Below are 14726 nucleotides of genomic sequence, written 5' to 3'. Positions count from 1 at the left end.
TTTCTAAATAGCTTTCCTTGAAGCTTAAGAATTTTTTTTCTTTACATCCATAAACTCTTCCTGTTTAACTAGAGTTTTATATAAAATATAAGGTAATAACAGTTTTCTTGGATCTACTCCTAAAACATGTCACATATTTCACCTGATTTCAAAACACAGAGCAGGCTTTATAAAAGGAAAAATTTTACAAAATGAAGAACTTTAATGACAGCTTAATATTGGCTTAATGCAGACATTTCCAAAATGTTTTTAAGGGGGAAGGATTGGCAAATGCCAAGCATTGAAAGTAAATTAATTCAGTGGGAAGGTAGAACAAGCATAATACATCTATTTAAATTATTGAGTAATATGAGATACTTGGCAGGAAAATAAATATTTGCCAATTTATTAATCATTTGAAATGTATTTTATAGCAACTAGAAGCCGAAAACAAAATTGACTGAAGAGATAAGTTAATATTTGTAATTTGTCTACATATATGGCAATAAAACATGTCCAAGGACCATTACAGCCTTAGCTTTTGATGAAACTGATCAGCATGACTTGTCGAACACGAGGATTTTTGTTAAAATAATGTATACTTTTGGATCTCTGTCAGTCACACAAATGGATTGCCAGACCATCTTGATTATCTTAATTTTAACCTAAAGTTCAATTCAGTGGCACAAGCATGTTCAAGGCACTATGGTAAACTCTGAGTATAAAAGGACAAAAAACAAAATTTTCCTGATGTCCTGATAGAACTTGCATTCTATTTATTACACAAGTAAGAAAATTCAAATATACAAATCAATACAAGGTTATTTCAAGAGGGAGAAAGTGTTATTAAAATGGGCATTGGAATAGGCTTGATATAGGAGATGACACCTGGGTCATGCTGTGAAGGAATCTAAAGAAGTCTATTTTTTCTTTTGCTTGATTATTTTTCTTCCTCATGTTTCTTTTTGCCAGGAAATCCTTCTTAGCATATTGTTGAATGTTGTGAATTTTTACCTTGCTGAGAGTCCCATACACACACTTATTGCCTGACTGACATGTGTTATCATCTCCTACCTCACAGTCTTATTAGATGCTTTTGTCCTTATCATTAGGTCTCACCATCCAGATGTTCTTATTTTACCAAAAATAAATAAATTTTGGCATCAGTCTTTGGTGATGTTATTAATGTTAGGTTCAGGCTAGATTGTGAAACAAGTACAACATGAGTCTTGAATATTTCAGATTGTAGTGGTCAAAAGAAAAATACTCTACAGAGATGACTTTTGTTCATTTTATGTTACTTTTTTCTTTTGGTTTAGGAGCTGAGTGATCAAGCGGGCTCTGAGTTTGAAAATTCTGATGTCAGATGGGTCATCACAGTACCTGCTATTTGGAAACAGCCTGCCAAACAGTTCATGAGACAGGCTGCCTACCAGGTAAGGTGGTGGAATGAGAAGAAGGAAGGGGGAAAGAGAAGTCAGATCCTGGAAATAGTGACATTATAATCTGTGATTATAACATTTCCCTTAGAGCAATGATCTAAAACATTATCCTCCATGGAATCTAGAACTCTTCAAAGACTATTGCATTAAATCATTTTCTTAAGGCAAAAGAAAAATTGGAATAGCTGCTGAGCCAACCAGTGATGGCTACTTTCAGTGATGTGAAAAAGTTAGCATTTGGATCATCAGGAACAACAGAAAAAGAATCATGCTTAGTTAAAATTTTTTGTTGCGCATAGTAATTTTTAAAATTTTTATTTTTAGCTACTTTAGTCATTTTAGTCATGTTTCATCATAGATGGTTTGAGAACAAAATTCTGAAAAGAGAATTGGAGACTTTCTGTATCAGACTGATTAGATGGGTTCTACTTATGAAAAAGACTGGTGAAATTGGAACATCTGGATGGTGAGATCTAAGGATAAGGGCAAAAGTAATCTAAATAAGTCTGATGTGGGTGATGATAGCACATGTCAGTCAGCCAATAAACATTTATTAAGCACTACTACTATGTGCCAGGAACGGTGCTAAGTGTTGGAGATACAAAGAAACGTAAAAGACAGTCTTCATTCACTCTCAAGGAGTTCTCATACTTTAATGGGGGGATACAGCATGCAAACACAACAAACAAGATATATTCTGAACAAATGGAAATAATCAGCAGAGGGAAAACACTAGAAACTTGAAGGATGAGATTTTAGCTGGGATGAGATTTAGGAAGCCAAGAAGCAGAAATCAGAAAGGAGAATACTCCAGGTATTAAAAATATTCTTTGTCATCATAATGTTTTTATTTTGGTCAGTTGAAGTTTAAGATGAAAAATGTTTGGTTTTTAAATTTCATTAGGACTTCAGATTCTGGGCATGTTTTTGAATGCATTACATTGCTCCCTCTTTGTTAACTCCAGTTCTCCGATGTTCATGGCCGTTTGAGATCTTGAGCCCAAAGAAGCTGTCCAGTAGGTGAGACAGTAGTGATTGATGAACTGGGATAATCAGGAAATGGCTATCTGGGAAAGCAATAGCAAAAATCATAGGAAACAAAAGTTATCCTTCTGACTTTCATTTTCCAGATGATGAGACAACTATAAACTTTAGCCAGTAAAAATGTAATTTCCCATTTTTAGCCTTGGTGAATTAGGTAAGAACAGATGGGTAAGTGCCTGTTGTTTCCCACTAAGTCATCTCTGGACAATAGTCCTGGAAAAGTACATCCTATCCTAAAGAGAGGGCTTAGAGGGTGCTCTGTGGAGTGTAGATTGAATAGAAACAGGAAACCAAACACAATGGATGCATCTGGAAGGAAACTGGCAGAGCTTTCCAGATGTAGTAGCTCTAGTGAGAATGCCATTACAGAAAGCAAGGTGGGGCTTCTTAACCTCTTTTGTTATCTTGGCACCTTTGCCAGTCTGGTGAAGGCTATGGACCACTTCTCAGAATTATGTTTTTAAATGTATAAAGCAAAATGCATAGGATTTCAAAGAATAGCAATTGTATTGAAATACATGTCAAAAATGTTTTTAAAAAGCAAAATCCTGGGTTAAAAACTTTTGCTCAAAGCCATTTGCATCTACCATATGTACATGGGGGATAGTTTCTAAAGAACAGAATCAGATTTATAGGCACATATAATAAACACTCCCTTGATTCAGAATGCTTCTTCAACATGTATTTTTTAGGCTGAACTCCAGGCAGTGTGATTTAATGTCAATGTGTGCTATAGAACCATTGGCAAGCGCTATTCAGTTATTCTGCTGTGAAAATGGAGATAATTAAATGTCTGTCTCAATTCAAGAAGATGAAAAAGCTCCATTAAAAACTAATTTTAAAACATTTGGGGGGGCAGCTAGATGGCGCGATGGGTAGAGCACCAGCCCTCGAGTTTGGAAGACTCGAGTTCAAATCTTATCTTAACTTAATACTTCCTAGCTGTGTGACTCTGGGCAAGTCACTTAATCCCAATTGCCTCAGAAAAAAAAATGTTTTTTATAGATTAGATTAGATTTTTATCCTACCAGTATGGTGGGAAAAGTATATCAAAAGTGATATGAAAGTGAATGTCACTTTTCTATGGAAAAAATACTATCTGTCTTTCACTTATTGTATAAGAACTGGTGAGACATTTAATTAAATGAACAAAAAAACCAAATCTGAACTTAGACCTTCCTGGGGGTGAGCCTCTCATCATGAATCAGTGACACATGCTTGTATGGGATGCATGTGGATAAAATGAAAGAATGAGATGGTAGGTGAATTTGGAACAGGTTGAATGGCCAGATGCCAAAGAGTAGTCATCAATAGTTTAAGGTCACCTTGGAAGGTGACACATCTGATAAAATGCCCAAAGGTTATATGTCTGACCCTCCATTGTTAGACATGTTTTTTAACTGAATGACTCAGAACAAGTCAGAGATGACTTGCTTATCAAATTTGTAGATGATGCAAAACTGCGAGGGATTATTGCTAACATACTTGATGACATTCTGGATACTGAAAGTAGTAGTAGTTGTTATTTATCCCTCCTTCCTGAAGAGAATCAATGACATCAGAAAGGTGATGTCTTGACTTGCAAGTGAATTGAGTTTAAGTGAGGAAGGGCTGTACAAGATCACAAACTTCACTTTCTCCTCCAGAGGCAGCTGAATCCAGTGGTAAGATATAGATCAGGATGATTGGAGATGGCCCCAGATATAACATGTCACCTTGACTTTTTAAGCTAAGGTCTTTCCCAAGTCTCTGTCTGAGGCAAGGTCCATTCAGTGATTAAAACTAGGTAAAAATGGGGGCAGCTAGGTGGCGCAGTGGATAGAGCACCAGCCCTGAATTCAGGAGGACCCGAGTTCAAATCAGACACTTAACACTTCCTAGCTGTGTGACCCTGGGCAAGTCACTTAACCCCAGCCTCAGGGGAAAAAAAAAAAAAAAAACCCTAGGTAAAAATGAGATAAAGAGAGGCATTTATTGACTAATCCAAAAAATCAGTCTGGGAAGCCTAACTCTCTGTTGGTTATCTTTTGAGTTTTGTTGGTTCAGAGTGAATGTAAATAGCAATTATTTCTGTTCTGGCCAGAAATGCTAAGATTCTTCCCCATCAAAAGTTAGTGAGAAGCTAAAGTAATAGTTTGATTTGAATAAACTAAAATTTTAAGTAATAAAGTTTTGTACTTAGATTCCAAGAATAAACTTCAGAAATCCAGAGAAATGGTGTCAATTAACTCTGAAAAAAAATCTTCAAGCTCGCTATTTGTATTGTTCTGGTCATGGATAAATTGAGATCAAGAGCATAGTGTATCATTCTGGTCATCACATATTAGGAAAAGCCTAGAAAGGCTAGAGCAAGGCCAAAATATGATGACTAATAGGGAAGGGGAAGGGAACTGTTGAACATGCTATTTCAGCATCAGTTGAAGGATTTGGAGATTATTAGCCTGGAAATGAGGGGGGAGTGGGATGGATGTGAATTAGATATATTCAGGTTTTTGACGGGCTAATATATTAGACTTAAAGGGTTTATTTTAAGAACAATTGGATAGAAACTGCATAGAAGCAGATTTAGATGATGGAGGAGGAAAATGTAAAAAAAATTACAGCTATTGAAAGGTGTTATAATCTGTTTTCAGAGGAAAGAAGTTTCCTTTTCACTGGAGGTCTTTGAGCAAAGGCAAAAACCATCACTCCTTGGGTTGGTTGTTGGATACAGGCTGACCATAGTGTCAGCTGAGCTTTTAGATCCCATGTTACTATGAGAATTTGACTATAAGAGGCCATTTCTGTACTAAATGATGTACTTCATTTTAAAGAGAGCAAGTCCTTACTAAAACATTCTGCCTTGGAACAGATGATTGAGTCTGCTGCTTTTAAATTTTCACCTCTACCTGACTTCAATACTGAAGAAAAGTCCTTAAACCAAGTATATGATTTGGAAATTAGTCATTCTCCCAGCCTCTTTTCATCACTTGAGCAAAGTCATTTATTAAATGAGTCTTATGCTTATAAACCTTAGAAATCATCTGTCTTAATTCCCTTACTTTACAAAAAAGGAAAAAAAAAACAAAAAAGAGAAGAAAAGCAGCTCACCCAAGATTAAACCATGCTCTGTGGCAGAGCCACACTGAATTCACAGTCTAGCCAGATTGAGATTAGGTGAGATGGATCCAGACTTTACCCACTGAGGATCCAGTTAGGCTTTGGAAAATCTCTGAGGTGAAGTGCCAAGATATGAAATGAGTTAATTCTGTATCAATTATACATACTCATTAGGATTCTTTAGCTCCTTCAAGAATGCTTCCTATTATATATACTGTAATATAGAATGTTGTATAGAAAAGGAGAAGAAAAAAACAAATCACCATTTGAGGCCCTTAAAGACTAAAACTGGCAGGCAGTTCCTATTATACTAAGATGCCATCAAGACGTATCTCCAGTAAAAAAACAAACAAACAAACAAATAAATAAATAAATAACATTGTGACCTAAAATGCTCTCTATGTGTGAGTCCTGTCGATGACAGAATGTGCAGACAATCCCTAGCTGTTGGTCTCCTTTTCAATGAATGGTATTGTAGACAATGGGGATTAGTGATTCCTCTTTGTACAGTGATCTCATCTACCATACAGACACGGTTTGCATCAGCTTTCCTTTCGGAATTAGCTGCAGAGGAAAAAAAAAAAAAAAATTAACATACTGGGAGACAGAACTTGTGCTAATGCAATCTTTTTTTTTTCCCAATAGCTCGAAGGCATGCCAGCCTAACACTTAACTCCCTCTGGCTGGCTGGTTGTTTTTTTTTTTGTTTTTTTTTTTTTGGTTTTGGGTTTTTTTTCCCCCTCAGCCTTAGAAACATTAACCATCATTGATTTACTGGCAATCTGTGGCAATTTGCAGGCCTCAGGGAAGTAGAGAAGGGAATGGAGCAGTCTTTGTAAATATTCCCTTGCCCTTTTTGAATGTTGTTTCTCTACCCACTTTACTCCTTCCCAAATTAGAACTCAGTAATAACAAAAAAAAAGTTTTTAAAAACTACTAAGGTGTTAACTTTTCGCTGTCCCAGATTTCTGAAGGAGTCAAACATGTGGCAACGCATTTTTTTTTGCTTTGACATCTGTTTATAAAGTCACTAGGTCATATTTGTGGAGTTCTTAGGTTCAACAGAGAAATGGCTGAAGATTTTCAGAGTAGTAGTGATAAAAAAAAATAATAGCTAGCATCAGCCTAAATGATACTAATTTGAATCACGTAGACAACTGGATATTTCTGTGTTAAGTCTTGGGATACTGCTCAATAGAATTTTTGGTCATTTTAAGGCCATTGTGGAATTGATAAAAATGAGTGATGAAAATGTGTTTATCCTGAAGCAGTACACTTTTCCTCACATTGTGTTTCTCAATGGAATGTTAATAGCATCTCCTTATTTTAGTACCAATTGATGATCTTTGTACTTCCTTCTTTTCTTTGCATCCACAGACAATAGAGAAAATATAATTTGTGTTATTTACTCCATGTGAGATCCTGGAAGGAAAATACTCTGTAAAACTCAGAATACTACATAAATATGAGATATGATGAGAAATAGGGTGGTTTTATTGAAAGAAGATGAAACCTGAATCAGAAATTCTGGATATGAATCCCAAATCCGAAATCCCTGCTCTGTGGCCATGGGCATGACAATTAGTCTTAGGGGATTCATTTTCCTATAAATCACTGAGTCATGGTAATTGAAATACTTTATAAGTCTGAAAGTGCTAGTCTAGTAATATGAATTGTCATTCCGAATGCCCTAGTCCCCTTATCATACTCCAGAAAAATCTATTTAATAATATGAAATTCCAAAGGGGTACAGTATAAGGGAAGGCAAGAAACCTAATTAAGAATTTAATGAGGAAAGCTTTTTTTTTCCCTTCTCTTTTTTCTTCCTTATTGCTGTAGTGTACTTTGAGATTTGATGAGAACTGCTTGAATTTCATTTCAGATAGCTGTATTCCATTGTAATAAGGGAGTGTTGTGGGTAGGGCACTGGGCTTAGAAAGTCGGGAAGATTTCTCTCCATCTCCTTTTCTCTGAGGTTCTTCCAGCTCTAAATCTATGATTCCTCCACTTCAGACAACAAAATGGCATTTCTTACACTTCATTTGGTTTGCAGAACATTTCCCATATAGTGCCCTTGAGCACATGCAGATGTTTCAACTGGCCAGAAAATGCAGCCATGGGACATAATTTGTTGTATTTTTTTTCCTTGCCTGTTTGTGGTTTTTAAAAAGTTTGACCTTTCACACATCAGGAACTAAGTAGCTGTTTCTTTCTGGCTGTTATGAATTTTTACTGAAGTTTGCCAGAGTTTCTGCTCTCCAAATAAAGGAAAGCAGGATTGGGGAAGGACACGGGGATCCTAGACCTTTTAAGGTGTTGCTACAGCCTTGCAAAGCAAACTTTCCCCAACCCCTCATCTAGTGCTATGTGTGACTTTTCATGGTTGGCTTGAAGTCAGCTCACTTTCCTTTGTTTTACTGAGACTTCAGTGGGGAGTGGAAGGAGATCTTTCAGCTGATAATTTGTGCCAATGAGCATTCAATACAGTTCCTACACTAATATTTCACCAATCAAAACTTTGAGTTCCTGCCCATCATTTCAGTTAATATGTAAATCAAGGCATAGTTGAGTTAATTTGCAGCTGTTCATTGACCTGATGTATTTATTCATCTCTGAAAGACCCATTTCCCAAATGTTCTTTTTGTTTTCTGCGTGTGGATAGTGGTCTCCACAAATTACTAGTGATTTATTTTTATCTGCTGGCATATTTTTCTGTATCTCATACTTAGTGCTGTCAAGTTGGGGTCTGCCAGTTACCATTATCATCTTTCTCTAGCACCTCTAATTTAACAAATAAATGAAGACAAAACTTGTTAGTGAGGGGTCACTTTCCAAGCACATTTTGCTTCAATTTGTTTTTACTGTTTCTTCCAGAAACATCAACGATCAATCTCTTTTATAGGTTTACCATTCTAGGATGTTGGACAATCCCAAGGGTAATTCATAATATTTATACTGATCTTAGAATCCTTTAGTCATCTATTTTCAAAGCAGACTTAATGTGTCTTGTTTGAGGAAGGGAATACTAGAGGGGGCTTTTAATAGCTCAAAGAGGGAATAAGAATTATAGTTAATGCAAAAGAGAAGGGGCATTCTAGCTTCTGGCTTGGAATAGTCCAGAGTAATAAGCAAAACATGACATACAGATGAGGAAAAGAGAATTATTGCATGATTTCCTAAAGCACAGAAGGGTAGATCTTACACTCTTAAATCTAAAGTTGGAAGGGGAGAGTGTTGAAAAAAAAAGGCAAAGGTATTTATTAAGCACCTATAATATGCCAATCAGGGGAAGTTAGTAGACACAGTGGATAGGATCCTAGGCCTGGAGTAAGAAAGACAACTTCCTTAGTTAAAATCTGGCCTCAGACACAACTAGCTGGGCAAGTCATTTAACCCCATTTGCCTCAGTGTCCTCATCTGTAAAAATGAGCTGGAGAAGGAAACAACAAACTACTCCAATATCTTTGCCAAGAAAACCCTAAATGGTGTCACACAGAGTGAACAACACCTGCAAAAATATTCTAGGCACTGTGCCAAGGGCTTTACAAATATATTATTGATCCTCACAACAACCCTCTGATTTAGTTGCTATTTATAGTTGAGGAAAATGAGGTAATCAGAGGTTAAGTGATTTGTTTAAGGTTACACAGTTAATAAGTGTTTGAGGCTGGATTTGAATTTAGGTCTTCCTGATTTGAAGTTTAGGGCTCTCTCCACTGTGCCATTTGTTTGCCTCAAAGTACAACTACTACATATCCTTCCTTCTCCACTTCTTCAAGAAAAGAAACCTTAGGTCCAGGGAAGTTAGGCTATAACTAACAGAACTAGGATTCTACTCCAAGAGTTCTAATTCTATTGGCATATCACTTTCTAGTACAGAACACTTATACTTAAGAAGGTGATGTACATTAATTGTGAAGGGATCAGAAGAGAGCTGGATTTTGTTTTGTTTTTTCTTTCTATCAGCTTTCTGCTTTCTAAAGGGAGTCCAGAAAGGTGTATACCTTTGGTTATCTAGCATTGACATAATAATTTGTATGTGCAAAGTAATTTAAAATTCTTACTTACATGCTAGTATGATCTTTTTAAAAAATGTAACTTTTTCTTTTAAATTTAAAAAAATTTAATAATCTAAAATATTTTAAAATTAATTTTGTTTTTTTTTCTTTCTCTGGCTCCCTTCCTCTAATTTCAAAAAGAAAGAAAGAAAGAAGAAAAAAACTTTGCAAAATATACGCATAGGCAAACAAAACAAATTCCTGGTAGTCTTGTCTGAAAAAAATTCATGTTATTCCATATCTTGAATCCATCACTTATTTGTTAGCAGCTGATGCTATTATAATTTTTCAGAAATGCTTATTTGGTTGTGTTAGTTAATTAGTCAATAAAAATATATTAAAGCATCTGCTATGTACCAGGCAATGTAATAGATGGGATCCAAACAATAAAGAGAACTTTGAACTTGGAGTTACACCAAATTATAGATTTAGAGCTGATCCAAAATTTTCATTTTATAAATGAGAATACTGCGTCCAGAGAAAAGTGACTTTGCCCAAAGGCACAAAATCAATAAATAGCATGGGATTCAAAGGCAGTCTGTGTACCTCTAAATTCAAAGTATTCCCATCCACCTCCCCATGCTGTTCTTCTATTATGTTGAGGAAGGGGGAAGAGGTCAGATGGCCCAACAGAGTGGAAAGAGGAAAGTGAAGGATAAGGCCTAATTAGTGATTTTTTTTTTTTTTTACTTTCAGTCAAAGTAAAAAACTTTATCACTGTTAATAATAGTTTGGAGAGAATTTGTTAGGTTTTGCTCTATTACTCTGCCTTTTTTTTACAAAGACGTTTCATCACGTCATTCTCAATATCCTACTGTTGCTAGTGAAAATTTATTAAGTATTTGTCATATGCTGGTTCTGGTCTTATCTATAATCCTGGTATAGATAATTGTGACACTTTTTTTTTGTTAAATTTAACTGTTTCTAATGTTTTGTGTATTTGAAGATCACAGTTAATTTATATGAGGAAGATTTTTGTCTTTGTAGAGATTAGAGTCTGAACACTTAGACTGCCCAATATTAAGTGGGTAGCTAGAGGGCACAGAGTGGTTGGTCCTGGAATAAAGAAGAATCATCATCCTGAGTTCAAATCTGGCCTCAGATATTTCCTAGCTATTTAACCCTGAGCAAACCACTGAACCCTGTTTGCCTCAGTTTCTCATCTATAAAATGGCAAACCATTCACTATCTTTGCCAAGAAAACCTCAAATGGGGTCACAAAGAATCAGGCCTGAAATGACTCAATAACAAAAGTTGAGAATAAGGCAGAGACAACCCCGATGCTGTTATACCTAGCTATCTAAGGCAGACGGATATATCTCAACATATAAATATCTGCTTTTTTTTATTCCTTAAGTCTTTAATTTTGAATTTTATTTTTTTAAACTCAAGAATAGTGCCAGATACCCTATGAATATTCAGTAATCATGGAGACATCATTTTCCTGGCAGGAAAGTCGTTATCTTAAAATAGATGAGACATCTAGATGGAAGCAATTATTTAAATTTCAGTACTCCAGGATGCTTGAAGACATTTAGAAGAAGTATCATGTAAGAATGGAAAGGTCTGGATGTCGCAGAGGAGGTTTTGTGAACAGGCTTTCTATAATCTTAAGCAGGAAGAACTAAAATGTAAAAGATGATACAAAGAGCCTACTTTCCATCTCTATGGAAGAAGACTATATAAGAAGAGAGGAGCTCTAATTATAACCCAGGAACTGTGCTACAGTTTAAAAAATAGGGGCAGAGGGAGAAAGCAGCAGTCTCTCTGCTTGATCTGGCTTCATGGGATTTCTGCACCTTTGATGAGTCCTCAGCTTCCTGGAAGCAGCTAGGTGATTCTGTGACCTGAAATCAGGAAGTCCTGAATTCAAATCCAGCTTCAGACACTTATTAGCTGTAGATCTTAGGCAAGTCATTTAACCTCCATTTGCTTTAATCTCTTGGAAAAGGAAATCGCAGCCCACTCCAATATCTTTGCCAAGAAAACCACATAAACAGTGTTTGCATGCCATGGTTTATGGGGTCAAAAAGAGTCAGATAAAACTGAACAGCATTGTTGATCCAGAAATTCTAATTCATTTGTTCACTCAGGGATGATCAGATACTAGAGAACCAATTCACACTAATGAACAAACTCCAAAGAAACTGGTTTATATAGTTTAGAATTAGAATACTTAACAAGATAACTGGTCCTGTTCTCTGTATGGATGAGCTTATTTAAGTAAGCACATTTTGGATTGGCAAATTGCTTATTGAACACAGAATTACTACAAATGGAGTTAATGGGACTTAAAGAATATTTCAATCAACCAAAACTTTCATGATGAATTTTTCTTTTCCATTTTAGGATTTTTTTCCCTATATGACTGATACCAGGCATTAAAATGAGCATTCCCTCTTTCTGGGTGCATAGAGATGACATAGGCAAATTCTGTTTTTTCAACTGTATCACCCTTCTATTGTGGTAGTAATATCTGGTAATTATAATTGTGAAGATTGCTATTTATAATACACTCATCACTTTCATAAATTAGTGGGTTGATGAGATAGGAACACACCATGTCTCAACATATCTCTATGGGGTAACTAAGTGGTGTAATAGATAATTTAGATCTGATCTCAGATATTTAGTCTTGGCAAGCCATTTAACTGCTATTTGTCTCAGTTCTTCATCCATGAAATAAGGACACACTGAAGAAGAAAATGGCAAACCACTCCAGTGTCCAGTATCCAGTATTCCGTGGATAAAAATCCATGAGGTCACATAAAGTCAAACCTGACTGAACAATAACAACAGTGTCTCAACAGCAACTTGTTTATAAACCATCTTTTTGAGTGTGTTACTTCTGCAGGTGACCAGTTACACATCTTTGAGAACGTTTCCGAAATTGATTCCATTGGGATGTTGACACTTTTAGGGGGCCTTAATCCCTATATTCTGGGGGTATACCATATTTCAACCCTTCATCGACTGAAACATATAGAATAAATAGGAAGTAGAACTTTCTGATTCAAAAAAAATCTTTACAAATAATAGAACTTGGGACTTGCTACTGAGATATAAAATAGAAATTTTAAAGAGATAATCATTTAACTTAGATTTCTATTGCAAATGAAGGCAGAAAAATATACCAGTTGAATCTCCACACAACACACACACACACACACACACCCTTTCCTTCTGAAACGCTAGGTATTCTTTCTTGTGTGGCAAGAGTATTCTAAAATAAAGTGACTTCCCAGTGTTTTCTCTTTGACTTTCATTTATTCAGAATTCTAAAAAATTTGAACACACATGAAGGGAAGCATAGAAATAATTTTTTCTGTTTGAGTTTCAAATAGTTTATAGGAATTTTCTTTGTGTTTGTAGTGTGTGAAAAAGAGCATTAAAACTTCAGTTGCCTAATATAGAACTTGATCATTCTTGGGTCCTTTTTTCAGAAGTTGGAATGTTATGAATGGGAGCAGTTTAGGAAAATGTCAACTGGGACAACAAATAAATGACTGGCCCAATTAATTTTTCTACTCACCAACAGATTTTCAACAAAGTTAATTCTGGTAAACAACCTCAATTAGAAAGCTTTGCTCTATGTTTAGATACTCATAGTGGAGGGAGGAAAGAAAAGAGAGGTTGAGAAATAGAGAAAGAGAGAGAGAGATAGAAAGAGAGGGAGAGAAACAGAGACAGAGAGAGAGAGAAGACAGAGAGTTAGAGATAGAAGGAAAAAGAAACAGGAGAGGAAGAAAGAGAGAGAGGGAGGCATGGAGGGAGAGACAGAGGGGGAGAGAGAAGGAGAGAGAGACAAAGGAATAGATAGATACAGAAAAAGAGAGGATAGAGACACACACATACAGAGAGAGGCGGGGAGGGAGGAGGAAAGAGAAGAGAGATCAGTTTGGTTATGGATGGTCCTTGAATCCCATACATTTACTTTAAGAACTGATAGATGATTCTTAATTCTTTTAAGGCGGAAGTAAAAAGCATTTCAAGTAGAAGTTTCTTAATCTGACTGCTGAAGGGAACAGAATGTCAAAAGGAAATGATTGTTTGACTAAGGGATCAAGGAGGGGAAAAATCTGTAATTGAAAATACCTCTACTCAAACAGGGTAATTATGAAATGTTCCCTTTAAGGTAGGAGTCGTTATGAGGATCAAATGAGAATAATATTTTAAAGGACTTAGCATAATGCTTGGCACATTATAGAAATAATTATTTCATCATTCCATCCAGCATTCTCCATAGAGTCTTCAAATAATTTTGATATTTCGGATGTACTTCTTCTCTTCCATGGAGCTCATGTTCGTATCTCATTACTGGTATGGAAAGGTCAAATACTTTCTTCCACTGAAGGTCTGGAGATGACAGAACAAAGTCCTTTGCAACAAAAATTTCTGAATTAAAAAAAATTCCCAATTTCAGTTGACCCATTTTTTCCAGGCAATATTCAATATGAAGAAGATGCCAGAGCAACAAAAGGATGCAGATTATGCCCTCAGAAATTGTTGGAAATGAAAAAACTACCATTGGTTTCCCACTCTGCTATTTGGTGTCTGTTACTTTGGGCAAGTTTATTAACCTATTTGAGCCTCAGTTTCTTCATCAGTCAAGTGGTACAGTAGATAGAACATCAAACCTGGAGTCACACATATCCTGACTCACAGACTTACTAGCTGTGTGACCCTGGATAGATTTAATTTCTGCCTCACTTTCCCTAACGAGAATGATAACAATATTGGCATATAATTCCTAGAGAATTGTGAAGGCAACATAAAATAATATTTTAAAGCACTTTATAAACCTTAAAATGCTATATAATTGCTATATAAGATTAGAAATTGGACTATGTCACCTCTAAGGCTCTCACTGTTTTGTTTTGTTTTTTCAAAAATCACTAAAGTACAAAAGTTATTTATCTATTTGTAGACTCGATCTGCATTTACAAATTTCATTCTTGACCTAGTTGGGACTTTAAAATTCATAGATTAAAAGAACACAAGAATGTTTTGCACAAAATCTGTTGCACTCCATATGTAAACTCCAAGGAATGAAAGGGAAAAAAAAAGAAATAGGAAGCGTATATAGTATGTATTTGTCCACTTT

General features: G+C 35.7%; 1 protein-coding gene across 1 annotated transcript in view; it reads left to right on the top strand.

Annotated features, from left to right (window-relative positions):
* The window catches only part of HSPA12A (heat shock protein family A (Hsp70) member 12A), a 96567-nt gene that overhangs the window by 69995 nt on the left and 11846 nt on the right, over nucleotides 1-14726 (top strand). Inside the window, exon 6 of the mRNA XM_074295701.1 lies at nucleotides 1299-1415. Within this exon, the coding sequence (XP_074151802.1) occupies nucleotides 1299-1415 (117 nt within the window). The remainder of the gene's footprint in view (nucleotides 1-1298; nucleotides 1416-14726) is intronic.

The sequence above is a fragment of the Sminthopsis crassicaudata genome, chromosome 2 (genome assembly GCF_048593235.1).
Source record: "Sminthopsis crassicaudata isolate SCR6 chromosome 2, ASM4859323v1, whole genome shotgun sequence".
NCBI lineage: Eukaryota > Metazoa > Chordata > Mammalia > Dasyuromorphia > Dasyuridae > Sminthopsis > Sminthopsis crassicaudata.
This window is presented reverse-complemented; position numbering and strand designations above follow the sequence as displayed.